Consider the following 17,666-nt stretch of genomic DNA (forward strand, 5'->3'; position numbering starts at 1 on the left):
GCCTCTGGAACTGTTATCTGGGTTCAACCATCACAAGAGTTATATATATGAGAGAGAGAGAGAATACAATTTAAAAAAAAAACTTCAGGAACATAGAGCTACAGTAAAGTCCTCATTCAACTTCTTAACCCTGCAAGTTTGGAAATAGATGTCAAACTGCAAAATAAACTTTGTTCAAACATTACAGAACCCATTTTAAATGGATTTCAAACTCACTGCAATTCCAGGGTTAAAAATTCACAAATACAGCCTTCCTACATATGTAAGAGCAAAGTGATGAATGCATCCAAGGGGCTTTAATCACTATCTACTGTATACAAGGGGATGAAAACAGAGATTTTGGACAGCAACATCAATACTAAAAAAGGATATATTTATTTCAAAAGAAAAACTTAGGTTAAAAGGACTGAAATGCTGGAAGCTATAAGCATACAGGGGACTCTGAGTGCCTGTATGGAGAAAGAGAGATTATGTATATACAGAATGGCATTACTATATTACATGCCAATTGTGAGTGAGAGACCTCATAAGCAAATTAAAAGATCCCATGTATTTAAACAAAGCTGCCAAGAGACAAGAGGGCTCGATTTTCAAATGATTCAGGCTCCTAGATTTTGGAGTTAAGCTCCTAAACTAGCCCTTTTAAAAATGCACTCGGGCTGAGTGCCTAAATTTAGGAAGTGGATGGCCACGGGGCGGAGTAAGGGCAGGGAAACAGAGTTAGAAGCTTAGCACTGATTTTCAGAACCAGGCACCCAATTTAGCATCTTAAATCTAGGAAAATGAATAGCAGGCTTAAATTTTAGGTTGCTAAACATAAGTCAATTTTCAGCTGAAAACTTTGGCTATGTTCAGCTGAATATAACGCCTAGCTTAGGCACCTAATTTAGGAGTCCAGTTTCTTTTTTCTTTTTGACTATCGGCTACAAGAGTTTCTGGATGGAGCTGTCAGGCATGTCCAAATTTTATTATGCAACGCTCTATGTATTTTTGTACTTTTTGATGCAGACTGAAATTGGAAGAATGCAAGAGTATAAATATCACAGTGCTTTAGAATGCAAGTTAAAAGAGAACTAAAAAAAAACAAAAAACCCAAAACAAAACAGGAATGACCCAAAATGTTTGATCTCATCCACTGCATGCTTGCTACATGTAAGATCACTGCTGGCACTAGTGACTCTGTACTGATGTACCTCATGAAAAGACATCTCATGGTACCCACTCCCTCATGAAACAAGGGGATCCCCACCAAAAGAAAGGGGGAAGGCGAGCTTGAGAAACATGCTGACAGCAATGCAAGATCATTAGGATATGTTCACATCAATACAAGCGTCAAATATACTGTAAATGAGCCCAAATAAAACCTTGACAAGCAAAAGAGAAACACTCATCCATACATCACGGCATTCTATCTGATTCCTCCATAAGAGAGAGACTCGGGTGGTCTTGAAAGTTCATGTACTACAGCAGGTTTTGATTTTTTTGGATCACAATAAGAATAAAGACCTCACCACTTAATAAGCTTTCACTATTCTGACAGTGAGAGATTAGTTGGAGGGAAAGGATTTCCTAGTAACATACAGGCCGATACAGTACAGTGCGCTCCGGCGGAGCGCACTGTTAACCCACGTTTGGACGTGCGTTTTCGACGCGCTAGTTTTACCCCTTATTCAGTAACGGGTAATAGCGCTTCGAAAACACGCAGTCAAACCCCCCCCCCAAAACTAATAGCGCCCGCAACATGCAAATGCATGTTGCGGGCGCTATTAGTTTTGGGGGGGGCTATTAAGTCGGAGGTTAAAAATAATTACAAATTTTAAATTTAAAAAATTTAAAAATCAGCCCGCGGCTTGAAAACCGGACGCTCAATTTTGCTGGCGTCCTGTTTCCAAACCCGTGGCTGTCAGCGGGTTTGAGAACCGACACCGGCAAAATTGAGCGTCCGGTTTTCAATCCGCGAGCCGGAGCGCACTGTATCGGCCTGACAGTAACTGGCAGCAGAGAAAGAGCAGCTGACCCAGCCGGTCTGTCCACACTAAGGCCACAAGATCCCCCATTTAGTTCCCCTCCAAAGCCCACTTTTCCAATGTCTTGACTGAAATACTCTTCAACCGACTGGGTGGTGGTATGGGCTTTTATTTCAGTTACGACGAGATAATGTTTAGAATGCAAAGCTGTCACTGTGCACTCAAAGTACATCTCTGGGGGTTTGATCTTCCTTTCATATTCTGTTTCATTCCAGTTTATGTTAATAGAGCAATCAGCCAGCCAGGCTAACAAATAATGCTCCTTTCAAGGTACCAGAGTGCTGGAATAGCATAGGTCATTGGAACAGATGCACTGAATTATCTGCATCTTTTTATCTATGTCAAAGCCTAAATATTTCCATGCAAAAAGAATATATTTCACCCACTGCCTCATTGCCAAAGAGACAGAACACACCTTACATGGCCGGCAGAGGCAACTGCTGTTCCCCGCCATGCGGCCAGGTCAGGTCTTCCATTCCCCAGGTCAGAAGGGGCTGGAGGATGCTGCGGGGGCAGCTTTCACGGGTCCTGAGCAGGTGGGAGCCACAGTAATTGCTTGAGGGCGACGAGTGGCTGCATTCAGGGCCCACGACTGCAGGATTCCAGAAAGGAGCCCCTGTACACGCCCCCGGCCCAGAACTGTCACTGGAATGACTATGTTGAGAGGGAAACGTAATAAGGGTAGAAAATCCCTCGATAATTTTGAACGAAAGCTCAAGGTAACGGAACAGATCTCAGCCCTGGATCCAAATGAGCTGGAAATAATGACAAGGAGGAAGAAACTGCTGGGTAAAAAAAAAAAAATAATGAATAAGCCATCTGCGTCCCCTCTGTATTCCATGCAGCGCGTACAGTATTTACTAGTTTGAAATTGCACACCTCCCAATCTGGGGGCAATTTTGGAACTGCCCACCTAGGTGCAAAGTCTCTCACTAGCTAAATTTTTCAAAGTCACAAACATATTTTCTCTTTACAAACTGCCACAGGTATGGTCCAATTTCTGTGAAAAATCGCTCAAAGAGAACTGAAAAGGCAATCTATTTAATTTTCCTTCCCTAAACGTGGCTAAAATGACGAGCACGCTGTGAAACAGCACACATGCTTTTCATTGCTTAGAAGGGAGAAAGTTTTCAAAAGTGGTCATTCCCCACATGAATGCCTTTGAAAACTGCCACAGCTTTTATGCGTACAAGCAGCTGCTCTAAAACTGACCCAGGCTCAGTGCATGCAGGTCAATGCAGGGCCTGGTTTTCCACATCCTTCTGTGTGCAACGAAGATAGATTTACCAGGAGAGAGAGGAGGAAGCCAGAGTTAACTTGAAGTTGCAATTTAAGTATAAACTTTCTAATTTTAGAAAGTACTTGCCTAAGTTACACCACCAACTGGCACAAGTATAACTACGTGCAAGGTAATTTGTGCGCGTACTCAGCCAATTACTCAAGGATTTTCAAAATTAACTTGTGTGTTTAAGTTCCAGGTAAACAAAAAAAAAAAAAAAAAAAAAGGCAAATCTTGATCCCCAAGGAAAGTGGAAACACATTTCTGATTTGCCTGAGGGAGAGCTATTGTCTCTATCTATATTATTAACTCATGCAGAGGCCGGGCATCAATTCAACATAACGCCCTGCGATAGGCTGTCAGCACTGTCACTCAAACCTAACATGCCAATCCATGAGCAAAAAAGACCATGCGGGCACAGCTGGCTAATCAGTACAGCGTGCAAGTGGAGACTTGCTGAGTCTATTCCAAACTTTCCCTATCTTGTCTCCTTTCCTTTGAAATGGTCACAGTTATGACCGCTGATTACATCATCGGCAAGCCAGTTGTGCTTGGTGGATTTGACGTTTCTGTCCTGGGTGCACTTTGCAGAACCAGTTCCGGTAGTGGGTTTCCAGCTGCATCCGCCACCTCTGCTACTGGGTTCTCCTGCGGGCTTGTCTGGTGCTTTGTGGTCTTAGGTTTCAGTTCTCGTGTGCTCTGGAGCAGCAAGGTGAGAAGAGGCCCCTTAGACACATCAGTGGGGCCAAAGACCTGACAGGAATCCCTGGCCACCGGGACTCTGCATTCCCTTCTCCCGGACTTCATAGTGCCACCGGACTTTATGTTTAACACTTGGGCTTGTTTGTGGGTGACACATCGGACCGCTAAGCTTCGGTTCCGAATGTCTGAGCCTTGGATCTGATCCCCAAACTGGGCTGGAGAAATGCCATGGTGACACCAGTACTTGAATAGTGGGGGGGCTCAGGTTTGAATCTGGACTGTAGATCCAAGTCCAGTGATTTTCTGAAAGCTTCAAAGCGTGGGACTGAAGAAATTCCAAGCCACTTCTAAACAGGACCTATTTTCTTCCCTACTACTTAGATGTATCTTTTGACTGCCCTTGTGGACACCCCATTTTTCTGTACTTCACAAAAGCAATGCCAACAGCCAGCAGCCTATCCTTCAAAAAGACTGCAAATCTGTACCTGCTAAATCACTAAAACAAGAAGTGGCATCCTCAAAACTCTGTTGATAAGAAAGTCATCCTAATAAGGAGCACCAGGATGAGAAGAAAGAGGCCCCTTTTCCCCTTATGGCTAACAAGAAGCTGATTTACATTTTCGCTAATAATTACATTCCCTTTATTATATAAAACAAAATCAAGTGCTACACTGGGGCAGTGGACAAATCTGATGGGAGCCCTCCATGAGCCTTCAGATCTTGCCTTAGGTAAGCAAGAGTAATCCCAAAACTCCCTTCACCAGGGTTACCATGCTCTCCTTCCCCCATGTCCTCTCAGGATGAAGGGGGCCATAAGGCTATCTTTAGTAGCCCCCACTTCATCAGCTTTAAAGAGAGTTAATCTTGCAGCTCTGGTCTCATGGACAAACTGCACAATCTTCTGAACGGTTTCTGTATCTTTAGGCCACGTTTTCTTGATCTCTGATTGCACCTCTTGGTGCTCAATGATCTTCTCTCTCTCCATACATAGTACAGAACAGTTGCTTAGTACTGGCACTTCTATTAGTAATACTGTTCTTCTCCTTTAGCACTATGTCTAGTTTTCTAGCATCAAGCTTTTTATTGGTCCCATAAGACCGAATAATTACAACTTAGATGATTTACATGAACAATGTATATAAAGAAAGCAGTTAGCAGTGGGAGCTGGGTGGTGGAGCTTGGTTGGTATGCTTGCCCCTCCCTTACCATCAAGGCATTCGGCTGCCCCTGCTCTGAAACTTCAACTTATCTGTTTCTCGTTAAGGACAACTTTAAAAACACAGAGGAAAGGAGAACATGGGAACTCAAACACATTCACCTGCTGCTAGATTCAAAAGATAACGGATTGAATGGACTTCCGGTCCTGCTGACCCCCACAAGCCAGTCTGGTTTTCAGAATATTCACAATGAATCCACACGTAATAAATCTGCATACACTGGAGACACCCAGTATACGCAACTCTCTCTCTCACGCGTATTTATTTAAAGTTTTTTATCTACCGACATTCGTAGGTACATCATGCCGGTTTACATGGAACAAGGGTAAAGAGAAAAATAAGTTACATTGAACAAGGGCATTTGTAACTAGGAATTAACAGACTGACTGGAAAAGTTGGAAAACCCTATAACTGATTCATGACTAACACTTCTCAAGGTCTGTTGACGACCTGCATTAAACACCCAGTTGTCAAGATCACCAATATCTCAAGCAACTAAGGCAGTGACTCCCAATCTTTCGTGAGTATTCTACCCTTTTTAAGAATTTGGAGATGCTTTATGTACCCTCAGGGTTGCAAAAATTCAAAGATCACAGTAATACTGCATTTACATTTCAGGGTAATATTGGGGTCTGCTTTTTCAATAACAAGCACACACACACACACACCAGGACTCAGATACTGCTGAATTCAAACTGAATCTAGCAGGAAGCGATGCCAACATGGTGGAGCTGGTGGTGCTGAGGTAGCTGGAGGACGAATTTCTTGCAGCGTTTTATTGACTTTTTCTGACAAATTGGTGCCAGACTGAAGCTCAGGGGAAAGGCAGAGGGAGCTGAGGCAGGGGTGAGATAGAACCAGTCAGCCCAAGTTTCTTTTTGGGAAAGTGGGTAGGGGATGCCAGGGGGAGAATATTATAAGTTGACACCTCCCTATCCGCCTCACTTCTCACTGCATGAAAAAAATATGCCAAAAGTAGTATATGGTGTATTTAGGTATATATACTGCATGCAGAAAATAGAGCTAATAGGAGTACAGCAGGGCTATTTGTCATTACTTACATATACAATTATTTTAAAAAACACAACTACATTGTACATGGAATATAAAATAATTTAGCATGTCAGGAATTCATATTCCAGTTCCTAAACTAGATATAAAATGTGTTTTCTCTCTACCTTGGTTGCTTAAGTGTTTTGCCCCCTCAGCCTCCTCTGCTTTCATCTCATTTTGTCTTCTCCATTTGATTCTTTGCTCTCCTTTCTTCAATGCTTGTCCCCTCCCATCGTCATTCATTTCTCACATATCTTTACCTCATTTCTTTTCAGCTTTCTGCTCCAACTCTCTCTCCCTTCATCAGCAGAGCTTTACCTCCTTTGATCTTCTCTCTCATCTCACCCTTCTTCTTCCTATTTACCATCCTTCCACTTTCTTGCCTCTTCCCTCACTGAACCTTCCATCACTTCTTTGCTGCCTCTCCCCTCCCCATCTCAGTCTCCTTCACTATTCCCTCCATCTCCTCTCTCTGACTATCCCCACTTCTCAGCTCTCCATCTAATTTTCTCTATCCGTATCCCCCTCCTCCCAAATAAAAACCATACAAGCAAACAGAGAGAAACACTCATCCATACATCACGGCATGCTATCTGATTCCTCCATAAGAGAGAGACTCGGGTGGTCTTGAAAGTTCATGTACTACAGCAGGTTTTGATTTTTTTGGATCACAATAAGAATAAAGACATCACCACTTAATAAGATTTCAGTATTCTGACAGTGAGAGATTACTTGGAGGGAAAGGATTTCCTAGTAACATAGTTAGCATAGTAACTGGCAGCAGAGAAAGAGCAGCTGACCCAGCCGGTCTGCCCACACTAAGGCTACATCCCAACTGTCAGTCTCCTAATGTGACCACATATAAGATTTATCCTTATCCGGCACAGTCTATTTCTTCCTTTGTGCGCCACCTTCTTGCAAAGATGAACATACAAGATCCCCATTTAGTTGCCCTCCAGAGCCCGCTTTTCCAATGCCTTAACCGCAATACTCTGCAATAATCTAAATAGCCGGCAGTGCTAGCAGGGCTGTTGCCCAAGCATCCAGCCTCCCATGTCCCCTTTGTAACCTGCCAGAAAGACCCAGCTACATGCCGGACATTATTACAGCCCACCTAAGCAAAATAATTAGATCTGGTTTCCACAAGCTGCGGACACTGAGCCGATTGAAACCTCAGCTAAGCACAACAGATTTCAGAACTGTTTTACAACCCCTCATTTTCTCTAACCTCGACTACAGTAATTCATTACTTCTAGGACTTCCGACTAGTCAACTTCTGCAAAATGCACGGCCAGACTGTTATCTGGAGCAAGAAAATTTGACCCCATCACCCCAATTCTGATGGCTCTACACTGGCTTCCTGATCAGTCAAGAATATTTTATAAAGTTCTAACTATAATACACAACATTAACCTGAACAATAATCATGTACTAGGAATAACATTTAAAACTCACATCCCCCAACGAACTCTCAGATCACTGAACACAGGCCTCCTAGAAATTCCCAACTTAAAAGACTCTCATCTAACACTAACTGGAGTTAGAGTGATCTCAATCGCCTGCCCAAAACTATGGATCTCCATGCCAGAAGAACTTTGAACACTTAACGGATAAAAAGAAATCCAAAAGCGACTTAAAAACTTGGCTATTCAAAAATGCCTTCTACTTGTCTGAATCACCCAGTTCCCAGTGACTCAGATAACCTTATTATTTTCTTACGCAATATCCACACACACACCACCTTCCTAACCGTGCAACAAGTTGGTGGGCAGAGTCAGAGGGAGGCTTGGGTTCCTAAGGAAGAATATCATCATTATTAGAAAGAGGAAGTGATTATGCCATTGTACAGGTTGTTAGTGAGACCTCACCTGGCATATTGCATCCGGACCTGGAGTGCTTACCTGCATAAGGATATAGATAGATTTGATGTGGGGGTCTGTATCAGAAGCCTTGTGAGATGAAACTTAGAAAATTAAATATTTAATCCAGATCTGTTCTTATGTTAGAAATCTACCGTTGTATTACTTCTGCTTCTACGAATGTCTATCCTCTTTGTAACACTCATTTTTCTTATGAATGTTTTACCTGTAAACTATTGTGAACTAGTGATTCTCACACTGAACGACGGTATATAAAGCATTTAAATAAATAAATAAATAAGACCTTGTAGACTGCCAGACACGCCCAACTGCTAGTTGATTCTACCATGTCAGACAACACACAGCCAGGTCATTTCATATTAACCTGTCTGCCATATATTCGGGCAGGTCCAACACCCATTGCTGAATCAGGCAAGTGCGGTGCTATGAATGCTTAAAAATACATGCTGCTACCTCAAGCTTTCTGCTCTCTACACTTTTAGCACCTCTGTGCTAATCCCATACCCTCTTAACCCATTATGTCCCACATGTTTTAAGAAGCTGTCCTCTAAATAGGACACTGAGACATAATAGGTTAAATTCCATTTCTGTTTTAGCTGGCACTACCCACCCTAGGTGGCATTCCACGCTTCCACCATCCTTTCCGAGAAATACTTCCCCGTCGTTTCTCTTCAGTCTAACCCCCTCTGAGCTTCCTATCATAAAACCCTTGCACTCCAGAACATCCCTTGATAGTTTACTTCTTGTGCATTATTAACTCTTTTCAGGTATTTGAATGTATCCTGTCATGTCTTGCCTTCCCGTCTAGTGTATAAATATTTAATTTTCTAAGTTTCATCTCACAAGGCTTCTGATACAGACCCCCACATCAAATCTATCTATATCCTTATGCAGGTAAGCACTCCAGGGCCGGAAACAATGTGCCAGTATATACAACCTGTACAATGGCATAATCACTTCCTCTTTCTAACAGTTAATATTCCTCCTTATGAACCCAAGCCTCCCTCTGACTCTGCCCACCAACTTGTCGCACGGTGTGCAGTTAGAAAGAAAGGGCAGGCTGGAAACTGAATGACAGTGGTCAACTATTTTTGGCTCAGAGCCTGGTTTCTTCAGGATGGGTTTGATTATGGCCTTTTTTAGTGGACGAGGCAGGAAGCCTTGGGTTACTATGGCATTTATTATGATGGTTAGACAAAGGGCTAAATCATGTCTAAAGATGCAAATATATGTGGGAGGTACTGAATCTAACAGGCAGATAGATCAGCTGCTCCTCTGAAGGATTTTTTTTTCCAATCTCTGGGGGAGACCGTTCTGAATTCAGATAGTATAAGCCACTATCAAATGATTAGATATAATCACTCAGAGGTCTCCTTCCTGCTTTGTGGACATCAGTATCTCGACCTTTGTTGTTTATTGCTCCCTTGGATTTCTGTTCCCAAAATACATTACTCCTGACACACTGTTATGAAACTTCTGAAGAACAGAAGCTTCTCGGCCTCTTTCTGACTAAGACCAAGCACAGGGTTTAAGCTATAAACTAAGGATGTTTCCTTCTTGATCTTTTGGTTGAGATTAGGAAACTGCCATAATGTGGTGCCATGGCATACTGAGGGACTCCGGCGCCCGGGGGTCAATGCATTTGTGTGCCTCTCCAGTGCCCCCGCCCCCCCATCCTACTAATGCTTAAGGTCACAGAAAATCAGTGGCGACTATAGACAGAAGAACTTGGGGGGGGGGGGGGGAGCCAAAATTACATTTCCTCTTATCACACCCACCTCCATAGCATGGTCCCCTACTTTAAAACTGGCTATAAAAAAGTTTCAATAAGAACGCCCAAAGGGTCTTCTGCATAATTTTAAAAAGCTGGCCAGTTTCACCCTTCTAGTGAAACTACTATTAAAATTATTTGATAGCCTCATTCAACTAATTCTATTTGGCTATGAGAGTGAAGTCTGGAATATATAGGAAGGGACAGAATGTCAATAATAAACCCTGCACCTCCAGTTCTGTAACTCTGTGCATCCACTGAAATTCCCCCAAACAATGGAGCTTGGATGTTTCCCTTACAGCTCATCATAGTAAAAGATATTTTCAAATTCTGGTGTCACCTCACAGTAACAGCAGCACAAACACCTTCCACTGCCAGACACATTGTGAACTAACACAAAACCCCACAAAAACGACACTCAAAATCTATGCAGCAAACCAATCATAGGGGTAGATTTTAAATCCTCCCGGATTTACGCGCGCCAGCGCACCTATTTTGCATAGGCAGCTGGCGCGCACAAAGCCCCGGGACGCGCGTAAGTCCCGGGGCTTCCTAAAAGGGGCGGGAGGGGCGGGTCCAGAGGCGTGGTGACGGTTCGGGGGCGGGCTGGGAGAGCGGTCCCGAGTCCATTGGGGACACGATGTTGCAACCTTTGCTAAAGCAGGAAGATTAAAGCTCCTGCTAAAAGTATTAACTCAATTAAGAAAGGTTTCTATTCTATTTCAAAACGAATGGTTGTGAAAGTCATTCCTGCAAGTACACTATGGTCAGATCATGTAGCACAAGCCTTGCTTGACTGCCCAGCACAAGTTTGACAAGTTTTCTAATAAACACTGAATATGACATTCGTAGCTAGTTTACTAAAAATTAATGTGCTTTCCACTGGATACCTCTTGTGGTGTTAAGGTTCTCATACAAGCTGTGCCTGATAGAGCATTCATTCTGAACAGATGAGTGCATTCTAAGTTGGATCAGAGAAAGTATTAAATGGCAGAGTGTGAAATGAATTTTTGTTAGAAAATATATGTATAGAGAGAGAGAGAGAGAGCGCGTGATTTTTTTTAGCTATAGCTATATCTATATAGATATGACAGAAAGAAAGAGAATTCAAATTTATTACTTTTTATTTTTGCAGCAAGCTTATCCAAAATCATATCCTGAACAGTACTAAACAACTTTTACCATGTAAAAACACAGCAGTCACTATTGTGTCATGATTACTGTATATGACATATTCAAGTGAAATTGAAAGGATCATCAACTTGCTTCTATTCATGTTAATAACTCTTGCCCCAGACATATTCTGGAACAGGCTGCAGGATTCCTGTTTGTCAGCATGCTGGCTCTCGGACAGAACTGGTTACCAAAAATGTGCACCTGGCAATAAAGCAAACGAACACCCTTTCAGAGTACCACAGCATGGAAGACTGTAGGAGCAAAGCAAAACACATTTTCAGCTCTGCACTAAAGCCGCAGCTTCACTTAGGCAGAGTGGCACGTGCACCATGTTACAACCACCACCATTTCTCACCGACTGCACATTCTGATCAGATCGCTTCTTGCAATGAGGACCAAGTACAGCAAGGTTAAACAGCTGCAAGTGCGCATATCAATTTTTGATTACAAGAATTACACCCATATGTACACATGATCCCCTTTCCCACCCTTCTCCCAGTGCGATATCAGTACATTTTTAGAATGTTTCTGCTTGGTACACAAAGCAAATAAAACAGCTCCAGCCTTGCCAGCAATATGACTTGGCCACGCTATTGTGCACTGTGATACAGGAGACCCAACTTATGGGCTTTCGGTGCTTCAGGGCAGCAGGAACAAACAGCATCCTAGAATAATGCCTCACCCTGGCAACCACCCTCAGGTTGTACGGATGGGGAGAGAAGTCAAGAAAACAAAACACCAGCTATAAAAGAAAGGTTTGGGATATTTTACTGCAGTATTTTTTTTTTTAAAGGGAAGATATTTTAAAGATCATCTTAAAATGTTTTTAGTTTAGGCTTGATACTTACCATCCAAAGCAAAAGATAACAAGGTAGACACCAAAAAGAGTGACGCATGCATGGCGAACCTCAGAAGTGGTTTTACTGGGACTCATGTAAACACGAAACCACACAGCAGCGACCAGAGCAAACAGCTGGCAGGCTACAAAATTGACCTACAGAAATAAGAGAGACATTTTAGCTCCTAATACAAAATATTTATATGCCGTCATCACCGTACAAGGCAATTACGCAATCAGAGCTGGATTTAAGTTTATGGCACCCTATAGGCAGCGCAGCGAACGGAGGAGGGGTTTGGCTCCCTGGAAATCGAAGACCAGCAGGGGAAGCACCAGTTTTTGGTACCTTCAGAATCTGATGCCCCAGGTGCGTGCCTCCGTTGCCTGCGCCTAAACCTGGTCCTGGTTATAGCGCCCCCAACCCATACCAAAGACCTTGTAATCTGAAAGTTGGCATTTATATACAGGCAACTTTCAAAGCGGATTAAGCTGCCAAAAAATGGCCCATTTAAGAATCACCCATCCTCAATGTAATTTCACCCACAATATCTGGGGAATGTTCCCAAGGACGTATTTCGATCAGGGGGAGAGAAATAATGCACGTAGATGACATTTTCAAACCTACGTATATTATTTAGAAAGGGAAAAGTGCCTGTAGAAAAAAGCAGGCCCAAAATCTCGGTGGGTACTTTTTCCTGAGGCAATAATCAAAGTAAAATAACGAGCATACGTTGGCTTTAATTAGTGGTGCAAACCCACGGATAAAATATACCCATGGACTCTGCATCAATGTATAAAGTTTGATCATTGCCTCCATATTGCTTATATGGGAACAAGGTGGAGAGAACTGAAATCAAGGATCTCAGAACATTTGAACATAATTAGGAATTCCACTTCAGCTGGAGCCAGGTCACTTGGACACCTGGTGTCTAAAAATTTAGAAAAGCAAAAAAAAAAACAAAAAATAAAACAAAAAAACTTTGAGGTCCATATTCAGACACAGTCCAGCTAGTAAAGTCAGCCAGATAAAACATACGGACCTCACAAAATAATAACTAAAAATTAGACAAAAGAGGGCAAAATACCAAAACTCCAAAGTAAAAATCAAACTAGTATAAATAAGGTAGGGGGAATAGTACAAAGGCAAGAAAAGAAAGGAGAAAGGTTTCTCTGGCACCTAAACATTTTTCACTAGTGCCTCAGTTTTCTAAATCTATTTCTACCCTTGTCAAATACTTACAAAAGTGTCCTGCTTCCGGACACTCTGCAAACCATCACCGGTGGTGGGGCAATGGAGTGTGTGCTTACTCTCGTTTCAGAAGGGGACAGGGAAAGTTTCCTCTCTAACGGGCCGATACAGTAAAAGTTGTGGCCACTCTCCTGTGCGCGCGATTCTGTATTTAAATGAGGGCCCGCGGCAAAAAGAGGCGCTAGGGACACTAGTGCATCCCTAGCATCTCTTTTTGGACAGGAGCAGCGGCTGTCAGCGGGTTTGACAGACGATGCTCAATTTTGCCGGCGTTGGTTCTCAAACCCACTGACAGCCATGGCTTTAGAAACCGGACGCCGGCAAAATTGAGCGTCCGGTTTTCAACCCGCGAGCCGATTTCAAATTTATTTTTTTTTAAACTTTTTTTTAACTTTCAGGACCTCCGACTTAATATCGCCATGATATTAAGTCAGAGGGTGCACAGAAAAGCAGTTTTTACTGCTTTTCTGTGCACTTTCCCGGTGGCCGGAGAAATTAACGCCTACCTTTGGGAGGCGCTAATTTCTGAAAGTAAAATGTGCGGCTTGGCTGCACATTTTGCTTTCTGAATCGCGCGCGAATACCTAATAGGGCCATCAACATGAATAAGGGGTAAAGCAAGCGCGTCAAAAACGTGCGTCCAATCGCGGGTTAACAGTGCGCTCCGCCGGAGCGCTCTGTACTGTATCGGCCTGTAAGAGGGAGATGTTTGAACCTTTAAATTAATAGCTTTTGGCCTATGGGAAAGCAAGGATTTTTTGCCACTTTTTTGTACAGGATTTCACATTCATAGTAAAATGATAAGAGCACTATTTTCATAAAATCCATGTTACACGACTGCTGTGTTTCTTTTGGATTGCAAACACTAGTACAGTGGTCCTCGACCCAACCAGTCTGGCTTTCAGGATAGCCACAATGAATATGCATGAGATGTATATTTACATATAGAAGCAACGTAAGAAAACATATCCTGTTTATATTCATTGTGGACATCCTGAAAACCTGATTGGTTTAGTCACTTTAACTGAAAAGATCATGCAAGTACAGAGATACTGTGGAATGAACCTGCCCGCCCCCACATACGCAGTTGTGACCGAAACAACCGTCCAGCACCACACCAGTCTCCCCACGCTGTACCCAATTCCTTCAATTCTCTGGCCCCAATTTAAGAAGTCAATGCAAGTGCAATTAATAATTCTAATTTTTACTCTTGGCTAATGAATGCCATTCATTTATTTTCCATTCTGCTTTATTGCGCTCTACCACTTTTATGATAGTTACAAATAATGCCTTTGATTTGTTTTTTTTAACTCATAAAAAGTGTAAAAAATAAAACATAATTAGGAAAAAATAAAAGGCAATTTAGGATTAAGATCCAAAGGAGAAACAGGAACCAGAATATTTACAGTCCCACTTTTCCTAAGATATAACGCCATTTGGCAGCATTTGAGCGCTAGCCTTGCAAGTTCATCAGAGGCCCCTCTAAAAGGTCTCCCACTTGAAAAGGGAAAGCCAGCCTCCTGTAATATGTATGGGGGCACAGGCAGGTAAATTTCAACTGGAATTTTTAATGCCATTATCAGCACAAAGCAAACTTTGAATAGACGCCTTCTCCATACCATAACTCTTAAACAGATTTAACAGTCAGAATCTACTAAACCATTTTACATTCACATTACAGATGGGCCGATACAGTAAAGTCGCGGGAGAGTGGGCGAGCGCCCGCTCTCCTGTGCGCACGATACAGTACATAAATTTATTTACGGTAAAAAGAGGCGCTAGGGACACTAGCGCGTCCCTAGCGCCTCTTTTTTTGACAGGAGTGGCGGCTGTCAGCGGGTTTGACAGCCGACGCTCAATTTTGCCGGCGTCGGTTCTCAAGCCCGCTGACAGCCACGGGTTCGGAAACCGGACGCCGGCAAAATTGAGCGTCTGTTTTCAACCCGTGAGCCGCGGGCCTATTTCAAATGTTTTTATTTATTTTTTTTTTACTTTTTTAAACTTTCGGGACCTCTGACTTAATATCACCATGAAAAGCAGTTTTTATTACTTTTCTGTGCACTTTCCCGATGCCCGGAGAAATTAGCGCCTACCCAAAGTAAAATGTGCAGCTTGGCTGCATATTTTGCTTTCTGAATTGCATGGGAATACCTAATAGGGTCATCAATATGCATTTGCATGTTGCGGGTGCTATTAGGTTCGGGGGGGGTTGGACGCGCGTTTTGGACGCACTATTACCCCTTACTGAATAAGGGGTAAAGCTAGCGCGTCAAAAACGCGCGTCCATATGCCAGCTAACAGTGAGCTCCGTTGGAGCGCACTGTACTGTTTCGGCCTGAGAGTTACTAAATCTTTCCTCAAAAAGTACACTGGAGACCCGCTCAGGGAGTAGTGTCCTGTATTGTTTCATAGGAAACCATGTTGGTTAAACTGCTTTAGCGGTGGTGTGGCCGATACCTGCCAAGTCTTCCATGTTCTGCAGGAGACTCCACATCGGTCCCTACTGATGGGAGCACGAGAGGCAACTCCTACGGGAGGAGACAGCCCAGCCAAGCCGGGGGAAGACCTTGCACCTTCCTGTGCGGCTTGCTGTTCCTGATATATAGGAGGGGGAGGAAAATGTCTTCTTTTCATTTTGGTGAGAGGAGCGCCTACTGGTTTTGATTTTTTGTGTTATCTCTAACTACAGCAAGGAGCAAGAACTCAGCGGGAGTGGAAGCGGCGGCAGTCTTCCTCTTCCAGCACCCGCTGTCACCTGGGCACACAGGCCATGCTGAAATCTCCCTCTTAAAAAGTTCCCCCCTTTGGCGACGCTGGCATGTAGGCCGAATCAGTTAACCCAACTGGTCATGAGAGCTATCTGAGACCCTGCTGCTGCAGTACAGATGAGGGGATGGGGGGGGGGATGGGGGTTCAGGTTGAATGCAAATACTGACAAGACGCTTCTGCGTTACACTAAGTTATAAAGTCAGGCTAGGGTGCTGTACCGGAACCAGGGCAGGGGGGGGGAGCGGAAATCCTTTCCTAATTAGATGGTTGATGGATCTGATACCACACTTAATTAATTATAAACCCACCCCCCCATCCTCTCTTTCCACTTCCAGACAGGACTTGAGGCAGCTCTGGACGCTGCAAGGCCACCATACAACACATGGGGGCTCCCTGGGGTTTTTCCAGCAACGGGAAAGATTTGCTTCGGGTCTTTGGGGCTCAGAACACGCTTGGAGGATCCAAGAAAAAAAAACAAAAACCCACAAGCTCCAAAATTAAAATTTACTTAGACACTTGATAGGAGGTGATCAACTGACAAAAAGTTGTGGAGTTCATCCAGAATACAAACCCGGGCAGGCACAAGCATCCGTGAGCTCACAAGCAGGAGCTTCCTCCCACTCCAGGGACTCTTAGGCTCCCCTCCTGCTTGGTACTTAAATCGATGGTTTCTCCTTCTCCTCCGTGACAGAATGAGATCGTTCTCGCTCCGGTGATTCCTCCTGCCACAGTTTGGGTGCTGCAGACACACAGACACAAGAACCAACCTGTCCTGCTCCAGAATGCACAGCCCTTTTGTTTCAACTCCCAAATCTGTGGGGGGGGACAGATGGACGGACGACTCCCAAAATGGCATAAAACCTGACTCGGGCCTCCCCTAACCGGAAATCTTCCCCAGATTCCAGGTCAGAGTCTCTCGTAGCTGCTCCAAGCACCAAGACTTCTCTCACAGCTCCAGTGGCACCAGCCTGGAGCCTGGGACCTTTTCATGAGCGGCCCCCCGATTTTCCGGTGCTCTGACTTGATCTATCAAGTCTCCTAGGCCTTCAAGCCCCTCCCGCATACTGTATTCCTGATGAGTCCTGTGTTATATTGTATTCTTATCGTCATGTTTTGTTAACTTCAGGTTGGACTATGTCAAAGGAAAGGAGTATACAAATAACACCATATGACACTGGGAAATATCGGAAAAACACCACACCATCCCTGCTGTGAGCCTCACCCCTAACTCAAGCCACACAGAAAACCCTCCAGCCCAAATTCCCTAATACCCTTCTGCAGAACGCACTGTTGCAACACACTGCACAGTTTTTAACCCCTTTGGTGATTTGTAGTTTGTTGAGAAACAGTCTCCTGGGCTAACCACAGATTCTTCAACTGTGTGTGTAAACTCTGTCACCTTTTTCAACTGCTATTTTTAAGTCTCCGTGCAACTTGCTAAACATTTGTTTAAACTAAAACAAAATGGCATAACCCTTCCCATGGGACGCATACCAACAAAGGTTATATTACCAAGGATAAGTAGAAGAAAAAAAAATAATCTCCATTAGCCTTGCCCAGTCACCCTCACCCTATATGTACCTTACACACAATATTTACTGCACGCCACCATCAGTGCTTCAGAAAGTCGTTTTCCTGCAGAAAGAATAAACAGGGCTTGCAGAGCATTGCTGCACCGGGTATCCAGAGCTGTCACAATTCAATC

General features: G+C 43.5%; 1 protein-coding gene across 4 annotated transcripts in view; it reads right to left on the reverse strand.

Moving 5' to 3' along the window:
- MBOAT1 (membrane bound O-acyltransferase domain containing 1) overlaps positions 1-17,666 on the reverse strand; it is a 286,231-nt gene that overhangs the window by 130,025 nt on the left and 138,540 nt on the right. For 3 of the 4 annotated variants that reach the window (XM_029590751.1, XM_029590752.1, XM_029590749.1), the window contains exon 2: positions 11,954-12,099. The exons of the other annotated variant lie outside the window; for it this stretch is intronic. In XM_029590751.1, the coding sequence (XP_029446611.1) occupies positions 11,954-12,039 (86 nt within the window). In that variant the 5' untranslated portion in view covers positions 12,040-12,099. The remainder of the gene's footprint in view (positions 1-11,953; positions 12,100-17,666) is intronic. 4 annotated transcript variants of the gene reach the window in all.

The sequence above is a fragment of the Rhinatrema bivittatum genome, chromosome 2 (assembly GCF_901001135.1).
Source record: "Rhinatrema bivittatum chromosome 2, aRhiBiv1.1, whole genome shotgun sequence".
NCBI classification, from domain to species: Eukaryota; Metazoa; Chordata; class Amphibia; order Gymnophiona; family Rhinatrematidae; genus Rhinatrema; species Rhinatrema bivittatum.